This window comes from Lynx canadensis, chromosome F1 (genome assembly GCF_007474595.2).
Source record: "Lynx canadensis isolate LIC74 chromosome F1, mLynCan4.pri.v2, whole genome shotgun sequence".
Classification (NCBI taxonomy): Eukaryota; Metazoa; Chordata; class Mammalia; order Carnivora; family Felidae; genus Lynx; species Lynx canadensis.
In genome coordinates this window covers 42,470,637-42,493,474 of record NC_044319.2, presented here as the reverse complement: position 1 = coordinate 42,493,474, position 22,838 = coordinate 42,470,637, and the positions used below count along the sequence as shown (strand labels likewise).

General features: G+C 48.7%; 1 protein-coding gene and 1 non-coding gene across 4 annotated transcripts in view; both read left to right on the top strand.

Annotated features, from left to right (window-relative positions):
- Positions 1-14,516, top strand: part of PIK3C2B (phosphatidylinositol-4-phosphate 3-kinase catalytic subunit type 2 beta) — a 66,272-nt gene extending 51,756 nt beyond the window's left edge. For 2 of the 3 annotated variants that reach the window (XM_030301744.1, XM_030301745.1), the window contains exons 23-33: positions 251-387; positions 2,941-3,110; positions 3,833-3,989; positions 4,327-4,436; positions 5,220-5,421; positions 5,844-5,968; positions 7,504-7,621; positions 8,941-9,022; positions 9,448-9,554; positions 11,175-11,303; positions 12,442-14,044. In XM_030301744.1, coding sequence (XP_030157604.1) covers positions 251-387; positions 2,941-3,110; positions 3,833-3,989; positions 4,327-4,436; positions 5,220-5,421; positions 5,844-5,968; positions 7,504-7,621; positions 8,941-9,022; positions 9,448-9,554; positions 11,175-11,303; positions 12,442-12,630 — 1,526 coding nt within the window. In that variant the 3' untranslated portion in view covers positions 12,631-14,044. Of the gene's footprint in view, positions 1-250; positions 388-2,940; positions 3,111-3,832; positions 3,990-4,326; positions 4,437-5,219; positions 5,422-5,843; positions 5,969-7,503; positions 7,622-8,940; positions 9,023-9,447; positions 9,555-11,174; positions 11,304-12,441 lie in introns of all 3 variants that reach the window. The other variant, XM_030301746.1, reaches the window with a different exon arrangement.
- Positions 14,517-17,285: 2,769 nt separating this feature from the next.
- On the top strand, positions 17,286-17,358 carry TRNAN-GUU. The gene has a single exon. It is a non-coding gene; the product is annotated as a tRNA-Asn (tRNA).
- Positions 17,359-22,838: the final 5,480 nt, after the last annotated feature.

Below are 22,838 nucleotides of genomic sequence, written 5' to 3'. Positions count from 1 at the left end.
AGTTAGTTCATAGCCGCTGCTCTTTTTTTGTTTCTAAGGGAGACCAAAGAGTCCCAGGGGCCCAGTGTGGACAGTGAGGCTTGGGGAATGGTATTCCTCCTAGTGCTATCCTTTTCCCCTTATTATCAGACTTTGTCCAAATATCCTAGAGCCTAATTTACAGGGAAGCACCAGCGAGGCTCCTGTGGTTCTCTCCCCACGGTCCCCTTCGCTCTGCCCTGGAGTGCCCTACCCGTGCTTTCTCTCCCAGGGATGGTGGAGATGATCCCCAATGCCGAGACGCTGCGCAAGATCCAGGTGGAGCACGGGGTGACCGGTTCCTTCAAGGACCGGCCCCTGGCAGACTGGCTGCAGAAACACAACCCCGGGGAGGACGAGTATGAGAAGGTAGGGTTGCGGGTAGGGGCGAGACAGGGTGGGGTGCGCCCGCCTCGGGCACATTGCTGTGTTAATGCAAGACCTGCACACGCACAGAGGAGACGGCTCAGCTGTGCCGGGAGGAAAGAATCTGTCCCCTGAGCCACTGGAATGCTTCTCCTTCTATCCTTCTATCTTCTCCTTCTGTGGCTATCCTCTGCTTGATGTCAGAGCTTGTTTTTTTTAAAGTAAAGTATAAACCGCTCATGTCACTTCCCTGTGTCTGAAAAGGTAAGTCCAGCTTCCGTAGCCTGCTATACAAAGACTTTGGTGATCCCGCCCCGCCTGCCCCTACCGTATCATCCACCATACCTCCTCTCTTATGGTAACTTATGTCCCAGCCATGTGTTCCCTTCCCTATTCCTCAAAACGCACCCTCTCTACGTTGCCACATTCCAGATCCTCTACCCTTGGAGAGGAGCAATATGGATTTTTTCCTCCCGCCCCTCCATCCCATATGCTATTTATTAGTAACGTACATTTTTCAGGTATTAAATGGCCACCATGCAGAGGCACCGTGCTTGGTGCTAGAATTATGATTTCTTCTGGCCGATGTAATAAAAAGTCAAAAAAAAACATGATAGAAGTACATACAGCAAGAATACACAGAGAAACCAACTCTGTGTCTTTGTGTTTAATATCAGTCTTTCAAAGGTAGCCTCTCAGCTCTTCTAGGCTTTCTGCTAGAATAGTGCCGGTGGTCTCTTCTGATGACTTCCAGTAGGAAAGAGCTGAGAGCTGTTTGTCTCCTGGCCACTCAGCAAAGAGAGTTTCCCACAGCCTTCAAGTGAAAGCCCCTTAAATCAGGAGAGCGCCCTTGACCTGGTGAGATTTCCTGCAGTTATACTCCACATGACTCCGGTGGTGACACTTGAGTCACTTACCCACGGGCATATCACTATTTTGTGAGTCAAGATAGGATGCATTTGGGGTAGAAGGAATATCTGTGGCGGGAAAACAAGCTGATAGACGTGAAGGTCCAGACTGGGAGGTGACGGGTTGTGTTCCTTCTTGAGAGGTTTGTCTTCAGTCATCTATTTCCCTTTCCTAAGAATAGTCTTTTTCTTCCAGAAGGCGCATTCTGTGATTTTATAGATTTTCTGTTCTTAGATTCCTGTGGATTAGTCACCTGGTTCAATTAGACAAGTGGCAGGAGTTTCTGGTGGCTAGTTTTTTTTTTTATTAATATATTTTTCTAAGTTTTTATTTATTTGACAGAGGGAGGAAGGGAGGGGCAGAGAGAGGGAGAGAGAGAATCCCAAGCAGGCTCTGCACTGTCAGTGCAAAGCCCAATGTGGGGTTTGAACTCTCCAACCGTGAAATCATGAACTGAAACCAAGAGTCGGAGGCTTAACCAACTGAGCCACCCAGGCACCCCCCTGTGTGGCTAGTTTTGAAACAGGCCTTGTGGATGGCCAAGAAGCTGCAGGGAGAGAAGACCCCCAAAACCCTGGGGAGAGAAAAGAGTGAGCATTGAGTGAACAGTGATAGCAAGTGGGGCTGTTGGGGCTCATTGGGGGGTGGGGGGGTGGGGGGGGGTTGTGGGAACTGGGAGGGCCTGGGACTCAAGGCCCTGAAGGATGAGTGGAAGTTTGCAGGAAGAGGCTGGTGGGGGTGGGGGGGCAGCACACATTCCCTATTTGGAAAGCTTTCTCTCATTCTCAAGTCTGTATATTCCTCATTGACTATGACAGTTTTTACCCTCTGCTGATGGGTCTTTCTTGATTTCTTAAGAATTCTATGAACCACACAAAGAGGATTCATAGGGTGAAAGGTATCTATGTGCTAATTCCGTTATTTTTACCTCTTGGAAAGACAAATAAGGGGACGGAGGCTGACCTGATCACCTAAGGTGATCTTAGCCCCTCTCCCCCTGCTTTAAACTTAAAAATATCCTCACGCAGTTTACCGACTACAGATGTCCGATTTTCAAGTGTAAAACACCCCTAGGAGTGTTGAGCTGGCTCAGCTCTTCTTTGGTGTGAAATGACTTCAATTAGATTAGTGCTGAGCTGCTGCCAGTAACTGTGGGTAAGGGAGGTGTCTGTGAGGCAGGGGGAAGCCTGGAAGAATTCTGAGCAGGGTCAGGAATGGACCCTTGAGTTGACTGCCTCAGTGCTCTGCTTGAGTTGAGATGGTCACAGCCGTTTGGGAACGTTGTAAGCGTTAGTCTTCCTATCTAACAAGGTCTCTTCCGTCTGGGCTGGTCAAGTCTGAGCTCCAGATGAGCTCATGGGCTTTCCAACCAGTGTCCCTAGGAGAAACAAAGGTGCAGAAGAAGGTGAATTGCAGATCAAGTGGCGGAAATATACTTACAAGCCCTCTGTCTCCTTATGCCCCGTAAGACAGGAGAGAACTTTCTATGTGCCTGAGTGTGTATGTCCATACACGATGAAGGCTGAACGGGCAGGTGTGAGGTGCCGTGGGGGCTCACGAGGGCCGAATTCAGTCTGGCTGTGGCCCCTGGAGTCCCTCGGATCCGGCTTTATGTCCTGCCCTCCCATCTGCCTGCCTTCCTCCCAGGCTGTGGAGAACTTCATCTACTCCTGTGCTGGCTGCTGCGTGGCCACGTACGTCTTGGGCATCTGTGACCGGCACAATGACAATATCATGCTGAAGACCACGGGCCACATGTTCCACATAGATTTTGGCCGCTTCCTGGGCCATGCACAGATGTTTGGCAACATCAAGCGGTAAGTGCTCTCCTGAAGCCAGGCTGTGTGCGTAGGGCAGGGAGGTCAGTAGAAATGGTTCAGCACTGAACACAAGCCTGTAACGGAAGGGGCTGTACTTCAGCCCCTGAGCTGAGCACCTCCGGAGAAGGGAAGCCTGCTACAGAGGTCAAGTCCTTGCAAGGCCTTGCAGATGAAGGTGGGGACCAGCTCTTCTCCCTCCGTGCTGAGGAGCGAGCAAAGGGAAACGGGCCCAAACCACAGCAAAAGGGAACACGATTAGACATCCAGGAAAAAATACTGGTAGCTCACGGACAGGGAATCAATGAAGGATGTCTCTGGGGATCTTTTTTTAAAAACTTCTTTTTCTTTTTTTTAACGTTTATTTATTTTTGAGAGAGAGACAGAGCACAAGCAGGGGAGGGGCAGAGAGAGAGGGAGGCACAGAATCTGAAGCGGGCGCCAGGCTCCGAGCTGTCAGCACAGAGCCCGATGCGGGGCTCGAACTCACGAACTGTGAGGTCATGACCCGAGGCGAAGTCGGATGCTCAACCGACTGAACCACCCAGGTGCCCCTCTGGGGATCTTTTAAGATTAAGGTAGGAAGAGAAAAAGGATAAAGTTAGAGCCCCGTCTCCCCAGGTTCCCACAAGTGTTGAGGGGAACCATTCTCTGATGTAACCCCACAAGGTGGGCTTCCTCCTCCATGTTGACCTTCTACCTGTATGTTCCCCTTGGCCCAGGGACCGTGCCCCCTTTGTCTTCACCTCGGATATGGCGTATGTCATCAACGGGGGTGACAAGCCTTCCAGCCGCTTCCATGATTTTGTTGACCTTTGCTGCCAAGCCTACAACCTCATTCGCAAGCACACCCACCTCTTCCTCAACCTTCTGGGCCTGGTGAGGAGTTCCATCTCTCTCTGAACCCCTCCCTCTTATCATCTGGCACCTTCTTTAAGACTCCCCTGTCTGGCTTCAGAGGATTTCTGGAGATCTGTTTCTCTGAGGTCTAGATAAAGGCAGGGCCCAGACTACTGGTGACCGTGGTGTCTGGGCAATGTCTGGCTTCCTGCCCCAGCCCCTCCATTCCTGTGGCCTTCTAGCCACTGCCCACGGCATCTGTCTACCGCCTTCTAAGAGGGTTAGGGAGCCTCGCTATAGAAAATAGCAGGGGAAGAAGCACCAAGAATTCCTGGCTGTTCCAGGTGCCCTCTCTCCAACTTTGCTTTTCTCCTAGATGTTGTCCTGTGGGATCCCCGAGCTCTCAGACCTGGAGGACCTCAAATATGTGTATGATGCTCTGAGGCCTCAGGACACGGAGGCCAATGCTACTACCTACTTCACTAGGTAATACCCTGTGCACAGGACAGCGCTGCCCACCCCGAGTAATTCATGTCCGGGCTGCCTGGAGGAGGATGGGGAGGAGTAGGGCTGGGGAGACAGGAAAGGCTTAGCTCAGATGGCAGAGCTTAGAGTCGACAACACGTGTCGTCCTGACTTTGCCTCTGCCTTTAGGGAGGTTACTTGACTTCTCTGACTCAGTTGTTGGTGCTGAGCTTTGTGTGTACAGAGCCATTGCAATCTGTTACTTACGTTCTTGCTAGGTGCTGGTCAAAGACTTTGTTGATGGGGTGACTGTGGGTTTTCCTTAGGGTTCGGCTCTCTGGATCAGAGCCTTTCCGTTTATCAAAACGTGGAGTTCCATGGTTCCATGTTCCCACATTTGACAATGTGTTCTAACAGAGAACCTCTCCTTTTGATCAGAAGTCTCTAGATTGAACGGTGCTTGGTGAGGCTTCACTGTACTGGATGTCTACTATATATAGACCTTTACATGCTGACCCTGTGGTGGAATCCCTCATTCCTTCCTACCTTGGTTTAACCATCCAGAGATGCTCAGGAGGGCAGCGAGGGGAGACAAGCCCCCAGGATTCACATGAAGAAATTGCATGTAGATGATCACGTGCCCGTCGAGCACTCTACGAGGATATTACCCAGGGAAAATGATTCTGTCTGAACTGTGTGGGGGTCTCAGGTGTCAGAGGATATTCGCTGAGATAGCTCTGTCCAGCCAGTGGGGACTTGGGTCCATGGTTACATCTTTTCATTCCCATCGTCCTGCACCAACAGGTTGATTGAGTCCAGCCTGGGCAGTGTAGCCACAAAGCTCAATTTCTTCATCCATAATCTGGCTCAGATGAAATTCACAGGCTCAGACGACCGGCTGACCCTTTCCTTTGCCCCCCGAACACACACGCTCAAGAGCTCTGGCCGCATCAGTGATGTTTTCCTCTGCCGCCACGAGAAGATTTTCCACCCCAACAAGGGCTATGTAAGTGTCTTCTCCAATATGACCCTGCCTTGCTCCCCACCGCCCCCAGCATATTGGGATTCTGTCTCTTCACATCCACACGTGGGCACTGGAGTTGTGAGCATCCCGTGCCAGGAGCCACGCAGTCACAGACCACTTCCCTCTCCCGTGCCCAAGTGGGCTGCTGGAATCAGGGAGCTGAATTGAGTGGTTATTCCCTCTGGGTCAAAGATCCTATGAAACATGTATTGGAAATCTTTGCTTTTCAGATTCCTGCACATGTAATGTCTATCCTCTTCTTCTTTGGAGGCACTTTTGCTCTTTTCCTTCTGGAAAGTGTATTCCCCCAACACACACGCACACCCTCTTCTGTTCCCTTACCTACTCCCTTCATTGGGTGCACAGGGGTTGGCAGGTACTGTCTAAGACTTGAACCTTTGCAGGTTTATGTGGTGAAGGTGATGCGAGAGAATGCTCACGAGGCCACTTACATCCAACGGACGTTTGAAGAGTTCCAGGAATTACACAATAAGCTGCGGCTGCTCTTTCCTTCTTCCCTCTTGCCCAGGTAGCTGTCCCCTCTCTTCTCTGCACAGGGAGATCCTGGGGAGGGAGACCGGAGCTGCAGAGGGCCGGGGGGGGGGGGGGGGGGGGGGGGGAGGGTTGGGGGGTACTGCAGGATCCTGAAAGTACCCTTTCCGAGATCTGTTTGGTTTTCTTGGCCTGGTGATCAGTGTGATGGCAAGTGCCCCCCCTGCTGGCCTGTATCTCCTGACTTTCTCAGCCCAGTCTTGAAAATAAGCTTGAGCCCACCCGCCAGAAGGAGAGAAAACTGGGTCTAAGAGGACTGACCGAATCTTTGTTTCAAAGTTTCTTCTCTTTTTTTTTTTTTAATGTTTGTTTATTTTTGAGAGAGAGAGAGAGAGAGAGACAGAGCGTGAGTGGGGGAGGAACAGAGAGAGGGAGGAACAGGGAGGGAGACCCTGAAGCCAAAGCAGGCTCCAGGTTCTGAACTGTCAGCACAGAGCCCGACACAGGGCTCAAACTCACCAGCCATGAGATCATGACCTGAGCCGAAGTCAGACACTTGATCAACTGAGTCACCCAGGAGCCTCTCAAAGTTTCTGGTCTTTTAAAGAGAAAAAGATAAATAAGCAAAATTCGGTATATACATACAATAGAATGTTCTGAAATCTTGAAAAGAAGGAAATTCTGGCACATGCTACAACATGGATGAGCCTTGAAGGACCTTGCGCTAAGTGAAATAAGCCAGTCACAAAAAAGACAAATCTTGTTTCATATTTCACTTATATGAGGTCCTACAGTGACCAGATTCCTAGAGACCAAACGTAGCATGGTGGCTACCGGGGCTTGGAGGGAGGAAGCGGAATGGGGAGTTGTTTAATGGGTACAGGGTTTCAGTCATGTGAGATGAGAGTTCTGGAGAGGGGCGCGGAGATGGCTGCACAGCTCCGTGAATGTGCTTCATGCCACTGAACCGTACAGTTAAAAATGGTTAAGATGGGGCGCCTGGGTGGCTCAGTCGGTTAAGCGGCCGACTTCGGCTCACGTCTCACAGCCCGTGAGTTCGAGCTTCGCGTCGAGCTCTGTGCTGACAGCTCAGAGCCTGGAGCCTGTTTCGAATTCTGTGTCTCCCTCCCTCTGACCCTCCCCCGCTCATGCTCTCTCTCTGTCTCAAAAATAAATAAACGTTAAAAAAATTTTTTTTAAAGTGGTTAAGATGGTAAATTTTACGTTCTGTGTATGTCAACACAATTTTTTAAAATGATTTTTCAAATGAATTTTGGCCCTGATGGGGAAAACTGCGAGCTCCTCCAGAGCCCCCGAGGCACTTCCGGGGAGCCACAAGACGCTGCCCATCAGCGTGGTTTTCTTGCCTGGCATCCCTGGAACTGCGGTGCGAGATGCTGCGGGAAGGAGTGTGTCGCTGGAGCAGACCCCGGGAGCTGCGGGAGGAATGGGGACGGCTAGTGAGACGTGTGGGTCAGGTCGCTGAAAATGCCAATGAAGGGTGGCTAAAGCCTGTCGCCTCTTCTCCCTTCTTGCCCCTCCGGCGTTCCCACGGCCCACCTGCCTCGCCAGCTTCCCTAGTCGCTTCGTGATTGGCCGCTCGAGGGGAGAGGCGGTGGCCGAGCGGCGGAGGGAGGAGTTAAACCGCTACATCTGGCACTTGACCCACGCAGCCCCCGAGGTGGCCGAGGTGAGTGGGCTCTCTCTTGCGGGCTGTTCGGGGAAGGTCTGGTTTGGTGGGGGGTGGGGGGGAGGGGAGGGGTATGTAGTGGAAGCAGGGAGGATGCGCGCCCCCTGGCGGTCAAGGACGGGATTTGCGAGGAGGGCGGCGGCCGGCACAGCGAGGGAGGGAGGGGCGTGGCTGCAGCGCCTGGGGTCGTGCTGGTAAACGCTTTGAACGTGTGCTGTCCTGGGGCAGGTATCAGAGGCGGTCTTGGAGTGCTAGGAGTATTCAGAACCTCGGGAAGGAAAGGAGATTTTTGAGCAGGTTGAGTGTGTATTTACCTAGATTTTTTTTTAAACAAATGATATTGTAATTTGGTATTATAATGGGCATAAAAACCAATGTAGGCATCAGGAGCCCCATCCCCCGACCCATCGTCTAACCCCATTTCTGTGTTTCCTTCCTATTTGTCTATAGGCAAATGTGACTCTTACTGCTTTAGCTCCAATATCACTAGATAATATTTTTCTCACTTGGTGTTTATAATAAGCAGCACTTTGAATATCTGTACGAAATTATACTTTGACTTGCAGTGCCAAAATCTCCTTAACCATTTGCTTCTTGAGAGAGAGATTATGCCCCCCCCCCCTTTTTTCACTATTAACGCTAGAGTAGGTATTTTCACACATTTTAGTTTTTGTTTTCCCTAACAGACTTAGGAACCATTCTTGAGAGTAGGATTCATGGGCTCTGTCCAGAGTTGGCTCAAATATTTCTCTGCTTGAAAGGTGTATGTGCGTCCATAGGGGAGGGGGCGGCACAAAAGAACAGACTGCTTTTGACCTGATGTGACTTGGGTTTTTTTTTTTTTTTTCCTTTTTGAAGAACTTTTGTTATGAGAACTTTCAAACATCTAGAGAAGCAGAGAAACAGTATAATGAGTGCCTATATCTGCATCACCCAAACAGTTAATGTTTTGCCATATTTGCTTCATCTCTTTTTGTATGAAGTATTTTAAACTAAATCCCAGACATCATGACATTCTATCCCTAAATACTATGTATTTTTATATAACTATAGAAATCATACCATCTAATATATAGTCCATATTGAAAATCTCCCTGTCATCCCCCAAATTCTTTTTACTGAATTGGTTGGTTTGAGCCATGGCTGGTTGGCCATGAGATCATGGCTGGTTGGTTTGAGCCACGATCCAAATAAGAAGTGCATAAGATATTTGGTGGTTCCGTTTTATCAAGTTTTTTTAAATCTGGAATAGTCCCTTGCCTTTTTTTATGGGTCCGTTGCCTTCTTGAAGAGTGACTCTGTGTCTGATATCATTTCAGTGTGATTTGGTATACACCTTTTTCCACCCCCTGCCCCGAGATGACAAGGCTACGGGCACCAGCCCAGCTCCTAAGTCCTCAGGTACGCTGCCTTCTCTGTGACGCTCCTGCCAACCTCTCTGAACCATTCCCAAAGGTCGTCTCTCCTGCCCCCCTCCCTCCCCAGTTCTCTTCCCTTGACCTGCCTCTGTCTCTTCGCCTACTGGCTGGAGAATCTGGTTTCCCGCTCAGGCTGTGGGGCCCCCGGCTCCTCGTGCAGGTTTCCCAGCGACTGGATACCCGCCTGCTCATTACACCACACAAACTGGACAGAACATCTCAACCCGATTCTGAATCATGTTCACAGACATCACTTGACAGTTCCCCCATCTGATATCAAGAACCTGACAGGGAGATCCTGGGGGATGGGTGGGGGGGAAGGGGTAGAGGACAACGGAAACAACTGCCTGGCACCAGCTGGGGACGAGACTTCCTTCGTGACCTTTCTTGGTTTCTTTGTCCCTCCAGACGGCTCATGGGCCCGGCCCGTTGGGAAGGTGGGAGGGGAGGTGAAGTTGTCCATCTCCTACAAAAACAATAAACTCTTCATCATGGTGATGCATATTCGGGGTTTGGTAAGTACACACACACAGCCTTCACGTGGTTCTGTATCTTTCTTCCGGTAGTTTTCTGACTGGTCAGAAGTTTTCTCCCTTCCTCTCATGAGAGTAACCACAGAAGTTACTGAGTACCCCCAGTGGCCCTGCAACCAGGCCAGGCCTGAGATATGACTAAGTGGGCAAGCACCGTCAGATACAGGTTCTTCCTACCTGCGGTCTTTGGCAAGTTATCTAAGTGTCCCGACCCTCATTGAAATGAAGATGTTAGTATCTACCTCGTAGAGTTATGGAGGGTTTCAATGAAATAGCGCATACAGAGCACTTAACAGAATGCCTGGTATTACTGTTGTGGCAATTATGATGATTATTATGAGGAAGAGGCCCAAAGGGCTTATTACCTGGTTGTAGAGATAAGGCACCCACATGATGTCCTTCGAGCATAAGGCAGTATATAATCACAAAATTGTTGGTAGGAAGGGGAAGGGAACTTGCATTCAATACCTGCCATGTGCTGGACTTTTGTGGGTTGGGGCACTGGTGTGTGGCAGGGGCGTGAACTTTGGAATCAGAGCAACCTGGGTTTCACTCTGACAACTTCATTCATTCATTCATCATTCATTCATTCATTCATTCAATAAATGTTCATCAGGTGCCTCCTCTGTGCCGGGCACGGATTTATTAGCTCTAGATCTAAGGGTAAACAAAACACAATCCCTGCCTTCAGGGAGCTTACATTCTAGTAGGAAGAGACAGACAGACAAACAGACGAGTGAAATATATGGCAGGTCAGATAGTGGTAAGTGCTCTGGAGAGGAATAAAGCAGAGAACAAATACTGGGGTGGAGTGAAGTAGTGACAATTTTATAAAGAGTGGTCAGGGAAGCCTTCATTGATGACAAGGTGTTCAAGCAAAGACGGAACAAGGTGAGGACCGTTCCAGGTAGAGGGAGCAGTTCAATCCCAAAGCCCTGAGTCAGGAACCTGCCTGGGGTGTGCTGGGAACTGCAAGGGGTCATTGTGGCTGAAGGCTGCAGAGCAAAGGGGAGAATGAATAGTAGATGTTGGGGTTGGAAAGGGCACAGCACTCCAGAACCTGAGTCCCACAGTCAGGACGGTGGCTTTTACCCAGAATGAAATGGGAACCATTGGAGGGTTTTGAGCAGAGGCACGACAAGATCTAATTAAAAAGGATCAGGCTGGATGAATCACTAATTGGCTGGCCTTCAGCAAGCAACTTAATATCTCTCTGACTCATTTTGCACCTCTTGGGGGTTACTTGGATCAAATGACAAAATAGACAAAGACATTGGGCAAGGCAGGAAGATATCTGGGGACACGATGGCTCAGTCGAAACAGACCAAGTTATGGCATGCCCCGAGCATTTGTATGAAAAGTATAGACTGGGTGTAATGGGCAATCGGATTGATGTTTTGGTAGGACACGTAACATTGTCATGGTAGATATTTCTATCAGAAGGGAGTGAGCTGGAAAGCAGACAAATTATGGTGCCTTGTAAGAAGCCAGGTGTGAGGGAGAAGAGTCTGGATCAGGTTGTGATCACAGGAATGGTGATAGGGACACAGACGTATGAATCTTCTTTTTGTAACATTTGTAAAATTTGCACTCCCTTCGTAGCAACTGCTGCAGGATGGAAATGACCCAGACCCCTACGTGAAGATTTACCTCCTTCCTGACCCTCAGAAAACCACTAAGAAGAAAACCAAAGTGGCCCGGAAAACCTGCAACCCCACCTACAATGAGATGGTGTGTGGAGGAGGGGCTGGGGTGGGTTGGCAAACTGTACCTGTTTGTGTAAATGAAGTTGTGTTGGAATGTGGCCCCACCTATCACGGAAGTGTCCTCTGTGGCTGCTTTCTTGCTGCAACAGCAGGATTGCGTGCTTGTGACATAGACCAGACTGTTTGTACTCCTGTCTGGCTCCTCACATAAACAAGTTTGCTGACCCTTCGGTCAGGGAGTCCACAGCTGGGGTATGGCCTTGGCCCTGTCCCGTGGGGAGGAGGAGCCTGCTGGTCCTTTGCTGATAATGAGCCGTGGCCCCAATAAAAAGCCCTCACCTGTGGGGTGCCTGGGTGGCTCCCTTGGTTGAGTATCCAGCTCTTGGTTTTGGCTCAGATCATGATCCCAGGATTGTAGGATAGAGCACTGCATTGGGCTCTTCACTGAGCACGGGGCCTGCTTGAGATATTCTCTCTCTTTCTCTCTCTCTCCCTCCCCCGCCTTCTCTCTCCTTCCCCCTCCCCCTCCCTCCCTCCCTCTCCTGCCCTCTCCCTTCCTCCCTCTACCCCTCTCTCCTGCTCATGCTCTCTCTGTCTAAAATGAAGAAACGGGGAAAAAAGGAAACTTGTTCTTAAAGTTTATTTTGAGAGAGACAAAGCGCCAGTGGGGGAGCGGCAGAGAGAGAGGGGACAGAGGATCTGAAGCCGGCTCTGTGCTGCCAGCAGCGAGCCCAATGCAGGCTCGAACTCACAAACCATGAGATCATGACCTGAGCTGAAGTCAGACGCTCAACCAACTGAGCCACGCAAGTGCCCCAAGGAAAAAAGGAAACTTAAAAAAAAAAAAAAAAAAGAACAAAGTTCTTTATTTATTTACTTATTTATTCATTTGCTTTTAGATATTTAAGTAATCTCTACACCCAACGTGGGGCTTGAACTTACAACCCCGAGACCAAGAGTCGCTTGCTCTTCCGACTGAGCCAGCCAGGTTGCCCCAAAGAGCAGAGTTCTGTAAAGCTCTTCTTGGGTTCCAAGTACCTTCTCTAATCCCGTGGACTCGGGCTGGGGAGAGAAGCCGTCTTAGCCCCCGCCAGATTGAACCTCCACAGACTTAAGCATCTCCCTCTTCTGTGTCCCCCCATCTTCCCCATCTCTGTTCGCAGCTGGTGTATGACGGGATCCCCAAGGGAGACCTACAGCAGCGGGAGCTGCAGCTGAGTGTGCTGAGCGAGCAAGGATTCTGGGAGAACGTTCTCCTCGGGGAGGTGCACATCCGCCTTCGAGAGCTGGACCTGGCCCAGGAGAAGACTGGCTGGTTCGCACTGGGATCTCGAAGTCACGAGACCTTGTGAGCCCAGCAGAGCCCGCCCCATCCCCCCCACCAACCCCCGCCCAGGACCCCAGGCGGCTGGGGGTGCCGGGGGAGACGACTCTCCCCTGCTCCATGTGCCCTTTCCTTGTGAAGGGGCAGAGCCCTTGGCGGGCCTCCCCTCTGTCCGGGTGGCTCGGGCCCCTGTGACGGGAGGCGGGCAGAGTAAGATGCTGTCTGCTGTCCCCTCCTCTGCCCGGCGGCATTTGGGTTGGCTGTGCTGAGCGGCTGTGAGGCTGCCGCGAAGTTTTAAGGTTACCTTGTGTCAAGGGAGCAACGCCTGGTTGGGGGTGAGTGGGGCGGGCTGAATGAAGTAGCGTTTTGAGGGAGGGTGGGTGGATATCTTTATTTTTATTTTTAAAAAATGAAATAGTAATGTTGTCCTGACTGGACAGGAAGCCTCGTGAGAAGGGACTCGCATATGCCTCGGAAGGCGAAAGAGGAAGACGTCGGCCTTTTTGTACGATTAAGGTTCTTATTGGACTTTCCCCTAGGGTTTTGTTTGTTCGCTTGTTTGTTTCTCATCTGTGTTTTTCTATCCATGGGAATTATTTGGGGAGGGGCCCAGTGGGTCCTGGGTGAGAGCCCTCCCTCTCTAAGGGCAGGCCGGGGAGGGGCGGGGAGGGTCTGGTGTGCTGGACTGAGGCCTGCTGTGGGCCTTTCTGATTGTGCCTCCAAAGGAGAGTGGTGTGATACCTACGGGTGTAAGGGAGGGCCTTCCGAACGGGGCCCTGCCGAGGACCTGTGTTCAGGGACCTGGCCTCTTTCAGGGGGAGTTTTTCCTTCCGTCTTCCCCGACTTTGCCAGGACGTGCTCCGAATACGGTCTTCTACCCCTCCATTCTCACGACCCCTCTGGGGACCATCTGGTCCCTGAGGGTATGCTGGGGGTGCTTCTCCACACGTCTCTCTCCCTTCCTTTTTCCCTGGTGGGATAAAGTGCTGCGTCAGCCCTCAGATTTGGTCCCCCCACCCCACCCCGCCCAAGGACATCCTGGCCCTGGGAAGGAGATGCTAGGCCGCAGATGCCAGTGTGGCCCCATCACCCGCCACACCTCCCCTTTTTTGTGTGCTGCTTTTCCCAAACTCCACTTCTGTCACATTTTTTTTTTTTTTAAATAAGAATTTCCCTCATTTTTTGGGGCCATAAACTTATTTAGTCTGGAGCCAAAGGGATGCCCTAAGCGGAGGAAAAGGGGCGTGGGGTGGGGGACTCCAGTGATGTTCTTTAGTGGCGAGAAGGCTGGATCGGAGGGGGGGGGGGGCGGTGATTGATCCCCGGGAGCTGAGCTAGGAGCGAGAGACTGGGTCTCTTGTCTCTTACACTTTTTATTCCCTACCTGGTGGATTTCGGATTCACTCTTGTGCTTTACTCCAAAGGGTTGTATCCTTTGGGGGGAAAAAAAAAGGGGGAGAGACTTTGAATTTGATATATTTAAACCGGAATTGGCTGGATGTACCCCAGGGTTGGGGCATGGAGGGAATCGAGGAGACTCTGAACTATCCCTCCCCAGCTTCCTTCTCAGCTCCAAGGATCAGAAATTCCCCCGTTTGCTGACTCATTCCATAACCAGAGAAAGAAGCTCCGTTCACTGAAGCCACAGGGTAGCAAGGAAATGTAAACTTTTCTTTTAGGTTAAAAATGTCAAGGATAAGGTGGCCACTGTGGGGGAGGGGCTGGGGGAAGTGGGGAACAGGGGCAGAACTCCTCCAGGTGAATGGACCATAGATGCGTTACTGGCTTTTGGCCTGTAGCTCATTTTATTTTGACCCACTCTGCCCCTGATTGAAAGAGGTCTGCGTACTGTATCCACTTCCCTTGTATCTGCTACTTTCTCTGGAACTGTATTTTCTAATAAATGACATTTGAGAAAAACAAAACCATCCTTTTCAAAATTGGTCGATGCTCACATGAAGACACCTGGTGTACAAGATGAAAATAATAACAGTAGTAGTCTTACGATTGGAAGATATGCATTGGTGCACTGCCCTGGGCATTCGACACTTGTCAGTGAAATCTTAGCCTCAGAACAGCTTGATCAGGTGAGTAGAATCCCCATTTTATAGGTGAAGAAATGGAAGCTCAGAGAGATTAAGTAATCTGTCTTAAACTCACAGCCAACCAGCCTTGGATCTCGAATTGGAATCTAGGATTGGCTCCAAACCTTGTGCAAACTCCTAGGTAATGTTTAATACAGCCCTTTAAGTTGGCGTAACATTTGTTCGTTTTCAGTGTGTTTTACTATAAACGATGTCCTTTTTTGTCACGCTACCGTCAAAAGTAGATCTGGTTCGTTCATTAATTCTATCAACAAACATGTACCATGCTTTCCAGTGCTACAAAGTGACATGCCTCCATCCACAAAGAATATAGCTCCTGGGGTTGTGCGTTGGGCCCTGTGCCACATACCGGGCTGAGGGTTACAAAGACAAATTCAAACACTCTCTGCATTTAAGAAGTTGACCACCTAGGGGCACCTGGGTGGCTCAGTCGGTTGAGCATCTGACTCTTGATTTGAGCTCAGGTCATGATCTCGAGATTCACGGGATCGAGCCCCACATCAGGCTCCCAGCTGACAGCACGGAGCCTGCTTGGGCTTCTCTGTCCTCCTCTCTCTCTGCCCCCCCACTCCAATACATAAATAAACTTTACAAAGTTTACTGCTGGCACACCTGGGTGGCTCAGTCTGTTAAGCATCCGACTTTGGCTCAGGTCATGATCTCGCGGTTTGTTGAGTTCGACCCCCATGTTGGGCTCTGTGCTAACAGCTCAGAGCCTAGAACCTGCCTCGGATTGTGTATCTCCTCTCTCTGCCCCTCCCATGCTCATGCTCTGTCTCTCTCTCTCTCTCTCTCTCTCTCTCTCTCTCTCTCAACAATAAATAAACATTAACAAAATGTTTTTAAAAGTTTACTGCCTAATGATATTTAACCAGCCCCATTTTCTAAACGAGGAAACTGAGCCTCTGAGATGCCTTACAACTGTTAAAGTCATTAGAGCAGAGCCATAGCTCAGAACCCACCAAATGCAAGAAGGAGGTGGTGTGAACCTTGTACCAGCATTTCACCCAGAAGTTTTCAAAACTCTCCAGTGGGGTGTCATATTTCACACCAGGAAATTTTGTGAGGCTTCCCAGGGACTTTCAGTAGTAAACAGGGGGAAGTGTTACCCATCTGCGGTGTTTCTAAGTGGTTTTGAGATGTCACTGCCGTTCTGGATAAATCCCAGGGGACCTTTTAAAAGTTAAACTTGAATCTGGCAAGAGTCTTAGTTGAGGAAATTTCTTGGCCAAATGGGGCAGAAATCTGAACCACCCTGAGGGCGTGGGGGTGAGAGCTGGGAGTACAGTAAGAGGGCTTGCTCAGGGAGAAGAGAAACAAGAGAAGCCCAGGAGGCTGGGTTCTCTGAGTTCAGAGAGAGGTGGCAGAAATGAAGTAACCTGACTGGCTGGGATGTGGGGGCAAAGATTAGATTGGACTTGAAAGGTCAAAAATGAGGCAGCATTTTTTTTTTTTTTAACATTCATTTTTGAAAGGCAGAGACAGAGCACGACTGGGGGAGGGGCAGAGAGAGAGGGACACACAGAAACAGAAGCAGGCTTCAGGCTCCGAGGCATCAATCAGCACAGAGCATGATGCGGGTCTCAAACTCACAGACCGCGAGATCATGACCTGAGCCAAAGTCGGCCACTTAACTGACCAAGCCACCCAGGCGCCCCTAAAAAGGAGGCAGCATTTTTAAGTCGGGAGGGAATTTTGGTGGCTGGGACGTCTGTGCAACAAACAGACTGAGGTGTCTGTTCAACAAACCACGCTCATGGCCTTCTCTGGGTCAGGCAGGGCAACCAGGCAGTGTGGCTACTAAAATGACAAAGATGTAGATCCAGCTAGGGAGGCAGACCCGGGAACAAAAAGCGACAGTGCAGCGGCTCAGGGCCAGACGAGGGCAGGAAAAGGGAGGGAGCAGGCAGGCAGAGAAGGCCTCACAGGGAGAAACTGAGCGTTAAAGTCGATCAGAACTCCGGATTTTATTCTTAGTGTGATGGGGCTGCCATCACACTAAGCTTTTGAGGAAGGGACTGCAGTGCTCCAATTTACATTTTAAAAAGGTCATTCTGGCTGCTGTTTGAAGCAGGACTGGATGACTAGATGCAGCAGAGAAGGTCCCTGCAGAGAAGGTCTCTGCGGGAGTCTAGGAGGGAGGTGATAGTGTGGGGATGGTGAGAAGAGTCAATTTCGGATAGAGAGTTGGTGAATTTCAAAGTAGTGCTGACAGGATTTGCTGATGGATTAGATGTGGAGTTGAGAGGAAGTGAGGGTGACTCCTGAATTTAGGGCCTTGGCAGCTGGGTGAGGAGGACTGGGGGCATTACAGATCATGGGGAAGATGGGCCTGGGGGAGCTAAATTAAGAGTTTTATTTTGGGGGAGCGCCTGGGTGGCTCAGTCAGGTAAGTGTCTGACTCTTGGTTTCAGCTCAGGGCATAATCTCATGGTTCCTGAGATCAAGGCCCGAGACATGCTCTGCACTGTGAGTGCAGAGCCTGCTTGGGATTCTCTCTCCCTCTCTCTCTGCCCTTCCCCACCCCCTCAAAATAAATGAACATTTAAAAAAAAAAAAAAAGACTTTTGTTTTGGGTGCGTGGCTGGCTCAGTCGGTAGAGCATGTGACTGTTGATCTCAGGGTCATGAGTTCGAGCCCCATGTTGGGCATGGAGCCTACTTAATAAATAAAATTATTTTTTTAAAAAAGTTTTGTTTTGATCATGATAAAGTTGAGATGTGTAGACATCCACGTGGTGAGGCAGGAGAGTGGAATCTGAAGCTCATGGGTGAGGTCAGTCTAGAGTTTAGGTAAGGATGTCATCAGCATAGGTTGAGATCACCTAGATTAGAGAGGCTAGAAAAAAAAAGATATGGGTGGACTGAGCGCTGATACAGACCAACATTCAGAGGAGCCACTGGAACTGTAGGGAAACCAGGGGAGGGGCATCATGGGGGCACAAAGAAAAGTTCCGTCGGTGCCCCAGGGCTGCTGTAACAATGCGCCACCGACTGGTGGCTCAAACAACAAATGAATTTGCTCACAGGTCTAGAGGCTAGAAGGCCAAGATCCAGGGGTTGGCAGAGTTGGTGCCTTCTGCGGGTTGAGAGGGAGAATTTATTCCATGCCTCTTCTAGCTTCTCATAGATTGCCGGAAGTCGTTCACCTTCCTTGATTTGTTGGGGCATCACCCCAATCTCTGCCTTCGTGTTCACATGGTGTTCACAAGTACATGTGTTTCATGCATGTGTGTCTGTGTCCAAAATTAGCCTTTGTATAAGGACACAATCAGATTAGATTAGACCCTCCCAATGACCTCATCTTAACTTGCGAAGGCCCTATTTCCAAACAAGGTCTCATTCACAAGTACTGTGGGATGAGGACCTTCAATATCTTTTAGGGGGACACAGTTCAACCCACAGTAGTCAGAGGCTTGGACTTGGCAAATGTTCCTGGCAACCTTGATAAAGGCTGTTTGAGTGGTGGGGACAAAGGTCACATTGGAGGAGGTGGAAGAGAGAAGAGGTCGTGACAAAGTAGAGACCATGACAGTAGGTGACGCTCGAGAAACTTTGCTGTAGTGCTGCAGAAACTTGGAGGGCACGAATCTGAGAGAGTTTTGTTTATTTTTAAGATGGGTGATACTAACTGCATGTGAGTGTTCTAGAAGCTTGAGAGAGACAATTATAGGTTACAAGAAAGAGGGGCTAAGGAAGGCTGGAATTCCTTCCGTAGACACAAAGGGACAGGATCCAGGAGGCTTCTTTTCTTTTTCTTTTTTTTTCTTTTTGAGATAGAGGGAATCTTTTTTTTTTAATTATTTTTTAGAGTTTACTTATTTTTGATGGAGAGAGAGAGGGCAAGGGAGGGCAGAGAGAGAGGGAGACACAGAATCCGAAGCAGGCTCGAGGCTCTGAGCTGTCAGCACAGAGCCAGACGCGGGGCTCGAACTCATGGAGTGTGAGATCATGACCTGAGCCGAAGTCAGACACTTAACCAACTGAGCCACCCAGGCGCCCCCAGGAGGCTTCTTTTCTTATTACGGGATTGAAGGCGGAGTATGTGGGTCCAAATGCTGGAAGATGGGTGGATTTAGTGGTGGAAAAATGAGGTTGTTTATGTCCAATTGTGTCTGGTTTCTCAATGAAGTATGAGGTGTGACCATAAGCTGAGGATGTGTATTTAAGGGAATGCTGGAAATTGGAAGAAATTGTGAAACAGTCTCAGAGTGTGGGAGACACAAAGCAGGAACTATGAACTGTCGTAGGAATGCCCGGCACTGATGAAATTTGTGGCCACAAATACGAAGCAAGTCAGTCGGCACTGCTGAGTGCTTTTCCTCGGCCATGATTAGCTGAGTGCGTAGACTAAGAACAAGTGGGTAGTTGAGTTCAACTAGGGTTGGGATTTGGCCAGCGAAGAGCAAGAGAATGAAGCGTCTTTGCAGTGGGTTAGCTTTTGATACTGGATCGTGGAATTCACGCTGGGTAAGGAGGGAAGTGAAGGAGGGCGAGAAATCACAACAGAAGTGGAAACGGCAGTGGTGTGGAGGTTTCCAGGGGGTGATAAGTCGCTGACTAGGGATACGGGGCAGTGAGTTGGAAAGATGGCAGGTGGTGACCACGTGAAGTGTGGGACACTTAGAAGTGAGATTTTGGAGGTGGTGCTGGCAGACAAATGAAGTCAAAAGCTGCATACCCTCTGCCTCAGGCCCGCAAAATCTTTTAAAATAAACATGATCAACTGAGGTTTAAACCTTACCTTCTGCCAAAGTGCCAGTCAGCTTGCCAGTCCAAGGACTTCTTGTCCTCACCAGCACGCCTACAGCTATGGCAACACTTTGTTATCTCGGTGTCCAGAGCTACCCTCCCTCCACCCTCTGGTTGATAGCAGGCTCGAGGAAGCTGGTTTACACTTTATTTTCCTGTTGGGACTGACAGGGCTAAGTCACAAATTCTTACAGGTTTTGATACTTTATGACTGTGTTTTTTTTCCCCTTTAGAACAACTTCCAAGGTAAGGAGAATCAAATTATATATTCAAGGACGAGATGGGGAAGGGGAGGCTCATTCAAGAAAGCTTTAAGGGGCGCCTGGGTGGTTCAGTCGGTCAAGCCTCAGACTTTGGCTCAGGTCATGATCTCATGGTTTGTGGGTTCGAGTCCCGCATCTCACTCTGCGCTGATAGTGCAGAATCTGCTGGGATTCTCTCTCTCCCTCTCTCTCTGCCCCTCCCCCACTTGTGCTTTCTGTCTCTCTCTCTCAAAATAAATAAATAAACTTAGAAAAACTAAGTGGCTCGGTGAGTGAAACCTCCGACTTCGGCTCAAGTCATGATCTCACCGCTTGCGAGTTCGAGCCCCGCGTTGGGCTCTGTGCTGACAGCTCAGAGCCTGGAGCCTGCTTGGGATTCTGTGTCTCCCTCTCTTTCTAACCCTCCCCCACTTCCACTCTGTCTCTCTTGCTCTCAAAAAATAAACAAACACTAAAAAAATAGAAAAAAGAAAAAGCTTTAAGAAAACTTTTGGGGGGACATGTGGTGTTAGCCACAAAGTCGACAGTGGAAAACAAAAGGCTTAGCCATAAGGAAGATGCTGTTATTTTAAAAGTTTTTTAAGTTCATTTATTTATTTTGAGAAAAAGAGAGAGAGAGAGGGAAAACACCAGCGGGGGAAAGACAGAGAAGGAGAGGGAGAGAGAGAATCCCAAGCAGACTCTACGCTGTCAGCACAGACCCCGATGTGGGGCTCGAACCTCCAAACTGTGAGATTATGACCCAAGCCAAAGTCAAGAGTCAGACTTTCTTTTTTTTATTAATAATTTAAAAAAATTTACATCCAAGGTCATTAGCATATGGTACAACAATGATTTCAGCAGTAGATTCCAGTGATTCATCCCCTACGTATAACACCCAGTGCTCATCCCAACAAGTGTCCTCCTTCATGCCCCTTGCCCCTTTAGCCCCTCCCCTCACCCACAACCCCTCCAGCAGCCCTCAGTTTGTTCTCCATATTCAAGAATCTCTTATGTTTTGTCCCCTCCCTGTTTTTTGTATTATTTTCGCTTCCCTTCCCTTAGGGTCATCTGTTTTGTGTCTTAAATTCCTCATATGAGTGAAGTCACATGATACTGGTCTTTCTCTGACTCAAGAGTCGGATGTTTGACTGACTGAGCCACCCAGGCACCCCTGATGCTTTGGTTTTAGAGTATTAATACTTTTCCATTCATGCAGCAAACATTATTGGTCACCTATGATGTGCCAGCCAACATCTAGGTCAGTCATTCCCTAACTTTTTGGGTTCAGGATCCCTTTTATGCTCTTAAAAATTATTGAAGACCCCAAGGAACTTTTTTTTATGTGTGTTATATAGTTATCAACAGTTACCATTCAAGAAGTCAGAACTGAGGAATTTTTAAATATTCATTAAAAATAATAAACCTACTACATGTCAACGTAACACTTTTAATGAAAAATTATTTTTCAAAACAAAATGTAGCAAGAAGAGGGATATTGTTTTACTTTTTTTTCCCCAAATGTTGTTAATATCTGGCTTGATAGAAGATAACTCGAATCTCCTATCTGTTGTTGCATTCCACGGGTTGCCAGATCACTTATCATGTATTTTCTAGAAGATACATGTCCAACATACACTCATGAAAAAAATGAGAGTTAAAAAGGAAAATAACAGCTGCATATTATTATGAACATTATTTTGGCCTTGAGGGCCCCCTGAAAGGGTCTGAAAATGGGATCCCTGTGGGTGCCCAGATCATATTTTGGGAACCACTGGGCTAGGTATTGGAAAATCGCCCTCAAGGAGCTGAAACCAGCAGGAAAGAACATTTATAGGTGTATGTAGTGTAGCATGTGAAGTGTTCAAGTAGTGTATAATAATATTGTTCTGACCCGGAAAGTCAACAAAGATTTCAAGAAGGGGTTGATGTTTGAGTTGGACCTTGAAGCATGAGTACTTATATAAGGGGGAGGAAGAGGGCTTTCTTGGCTGAGAAACAGCACGCATAGAGGCAGGCCACAAGTCCAAAGTTCTGGAGTATTAACACGCATGAACGGAAGTTACTGAAGAGAAGGCTGGCAAAGCATAGTGGGAGGACAGGCTGTACAGAGCCTTGATTGCGTAGGCCATGGAAAACCATTGTTAGCTGCCAAATCACAAGTATTAGCTGATGGTTATGCCCCTACTCTCTCTAGGCTAGGCACTGTATTAGGAATTTCATTCTCTCACCAACCTGTTGAAAGAGGAATTGTTAGTCTCACTTGACAACCAAGAAACTGAGGCTTCAAGTATTTAATTTTCATGTTTAGATCTCTTTTCTATTAACCTCCTATTATTAATACATTTTTTTCTGAAGTTCTTAGGATTGAAAATGAGATATTTCCAGAGCTGTGGATAAGATAATAAGGGGGTAAACCACAGAAACTGACGACCTTTTAGATTCCTAGAAGGAAGTGGCTGTTCTTTGAACAGTCCCATTGAAGCAGGGAGAGCAGCTGGCTTCCTCCTGGTTCCTGAAAGATCTTATCGCAGTCCCTAAGTGCTTAAAATTACCACACTCCGTCTGTAATAGATTTTTTTTTTTAATTTCAGAGGTGTCAATGAAAAACTTTTAGCAGAAAAAAGAAATGAACTAAAGAGAATTAAATATAGCAATTATAATAGACAAAATTTTTTCAAAGGATAACGGTCCGTGTGTCCTTTACATGCTGTATCCTGCGGTTCTGGGCGGCTCAGGACATAAATAGGACTTGAATGTGTTGCCTCCTGGGAAGCATATAAGAGAGTCAACACCTCCGAGGACTACGTTTCTTTCCTCCTCTGCAACTTCAGTTTGCCTCTCCTGAAAGGGGACAGTCTAATAGGGCACCACCTAAGAAACAAGAGTTCACATTTTCGTGGGGAGATGTATGTGGATTAGATCCTGAAAGCTGGGTCGTAGGCAAAGCTAAGTAGTGATTTAGAAACTCGAAAACCGAAAGGGCACGAATGCATAAGAATGACTCATTTTCCCCTTATGATTTTGCACTCATTATTCACTCCAAATGATTAGTGTCTTAACACCAGACGAGTATTTACACAGTATTGTCAATTCTTATTATACTAAGATCTCATGCTGACGATCTACTTAGCACTC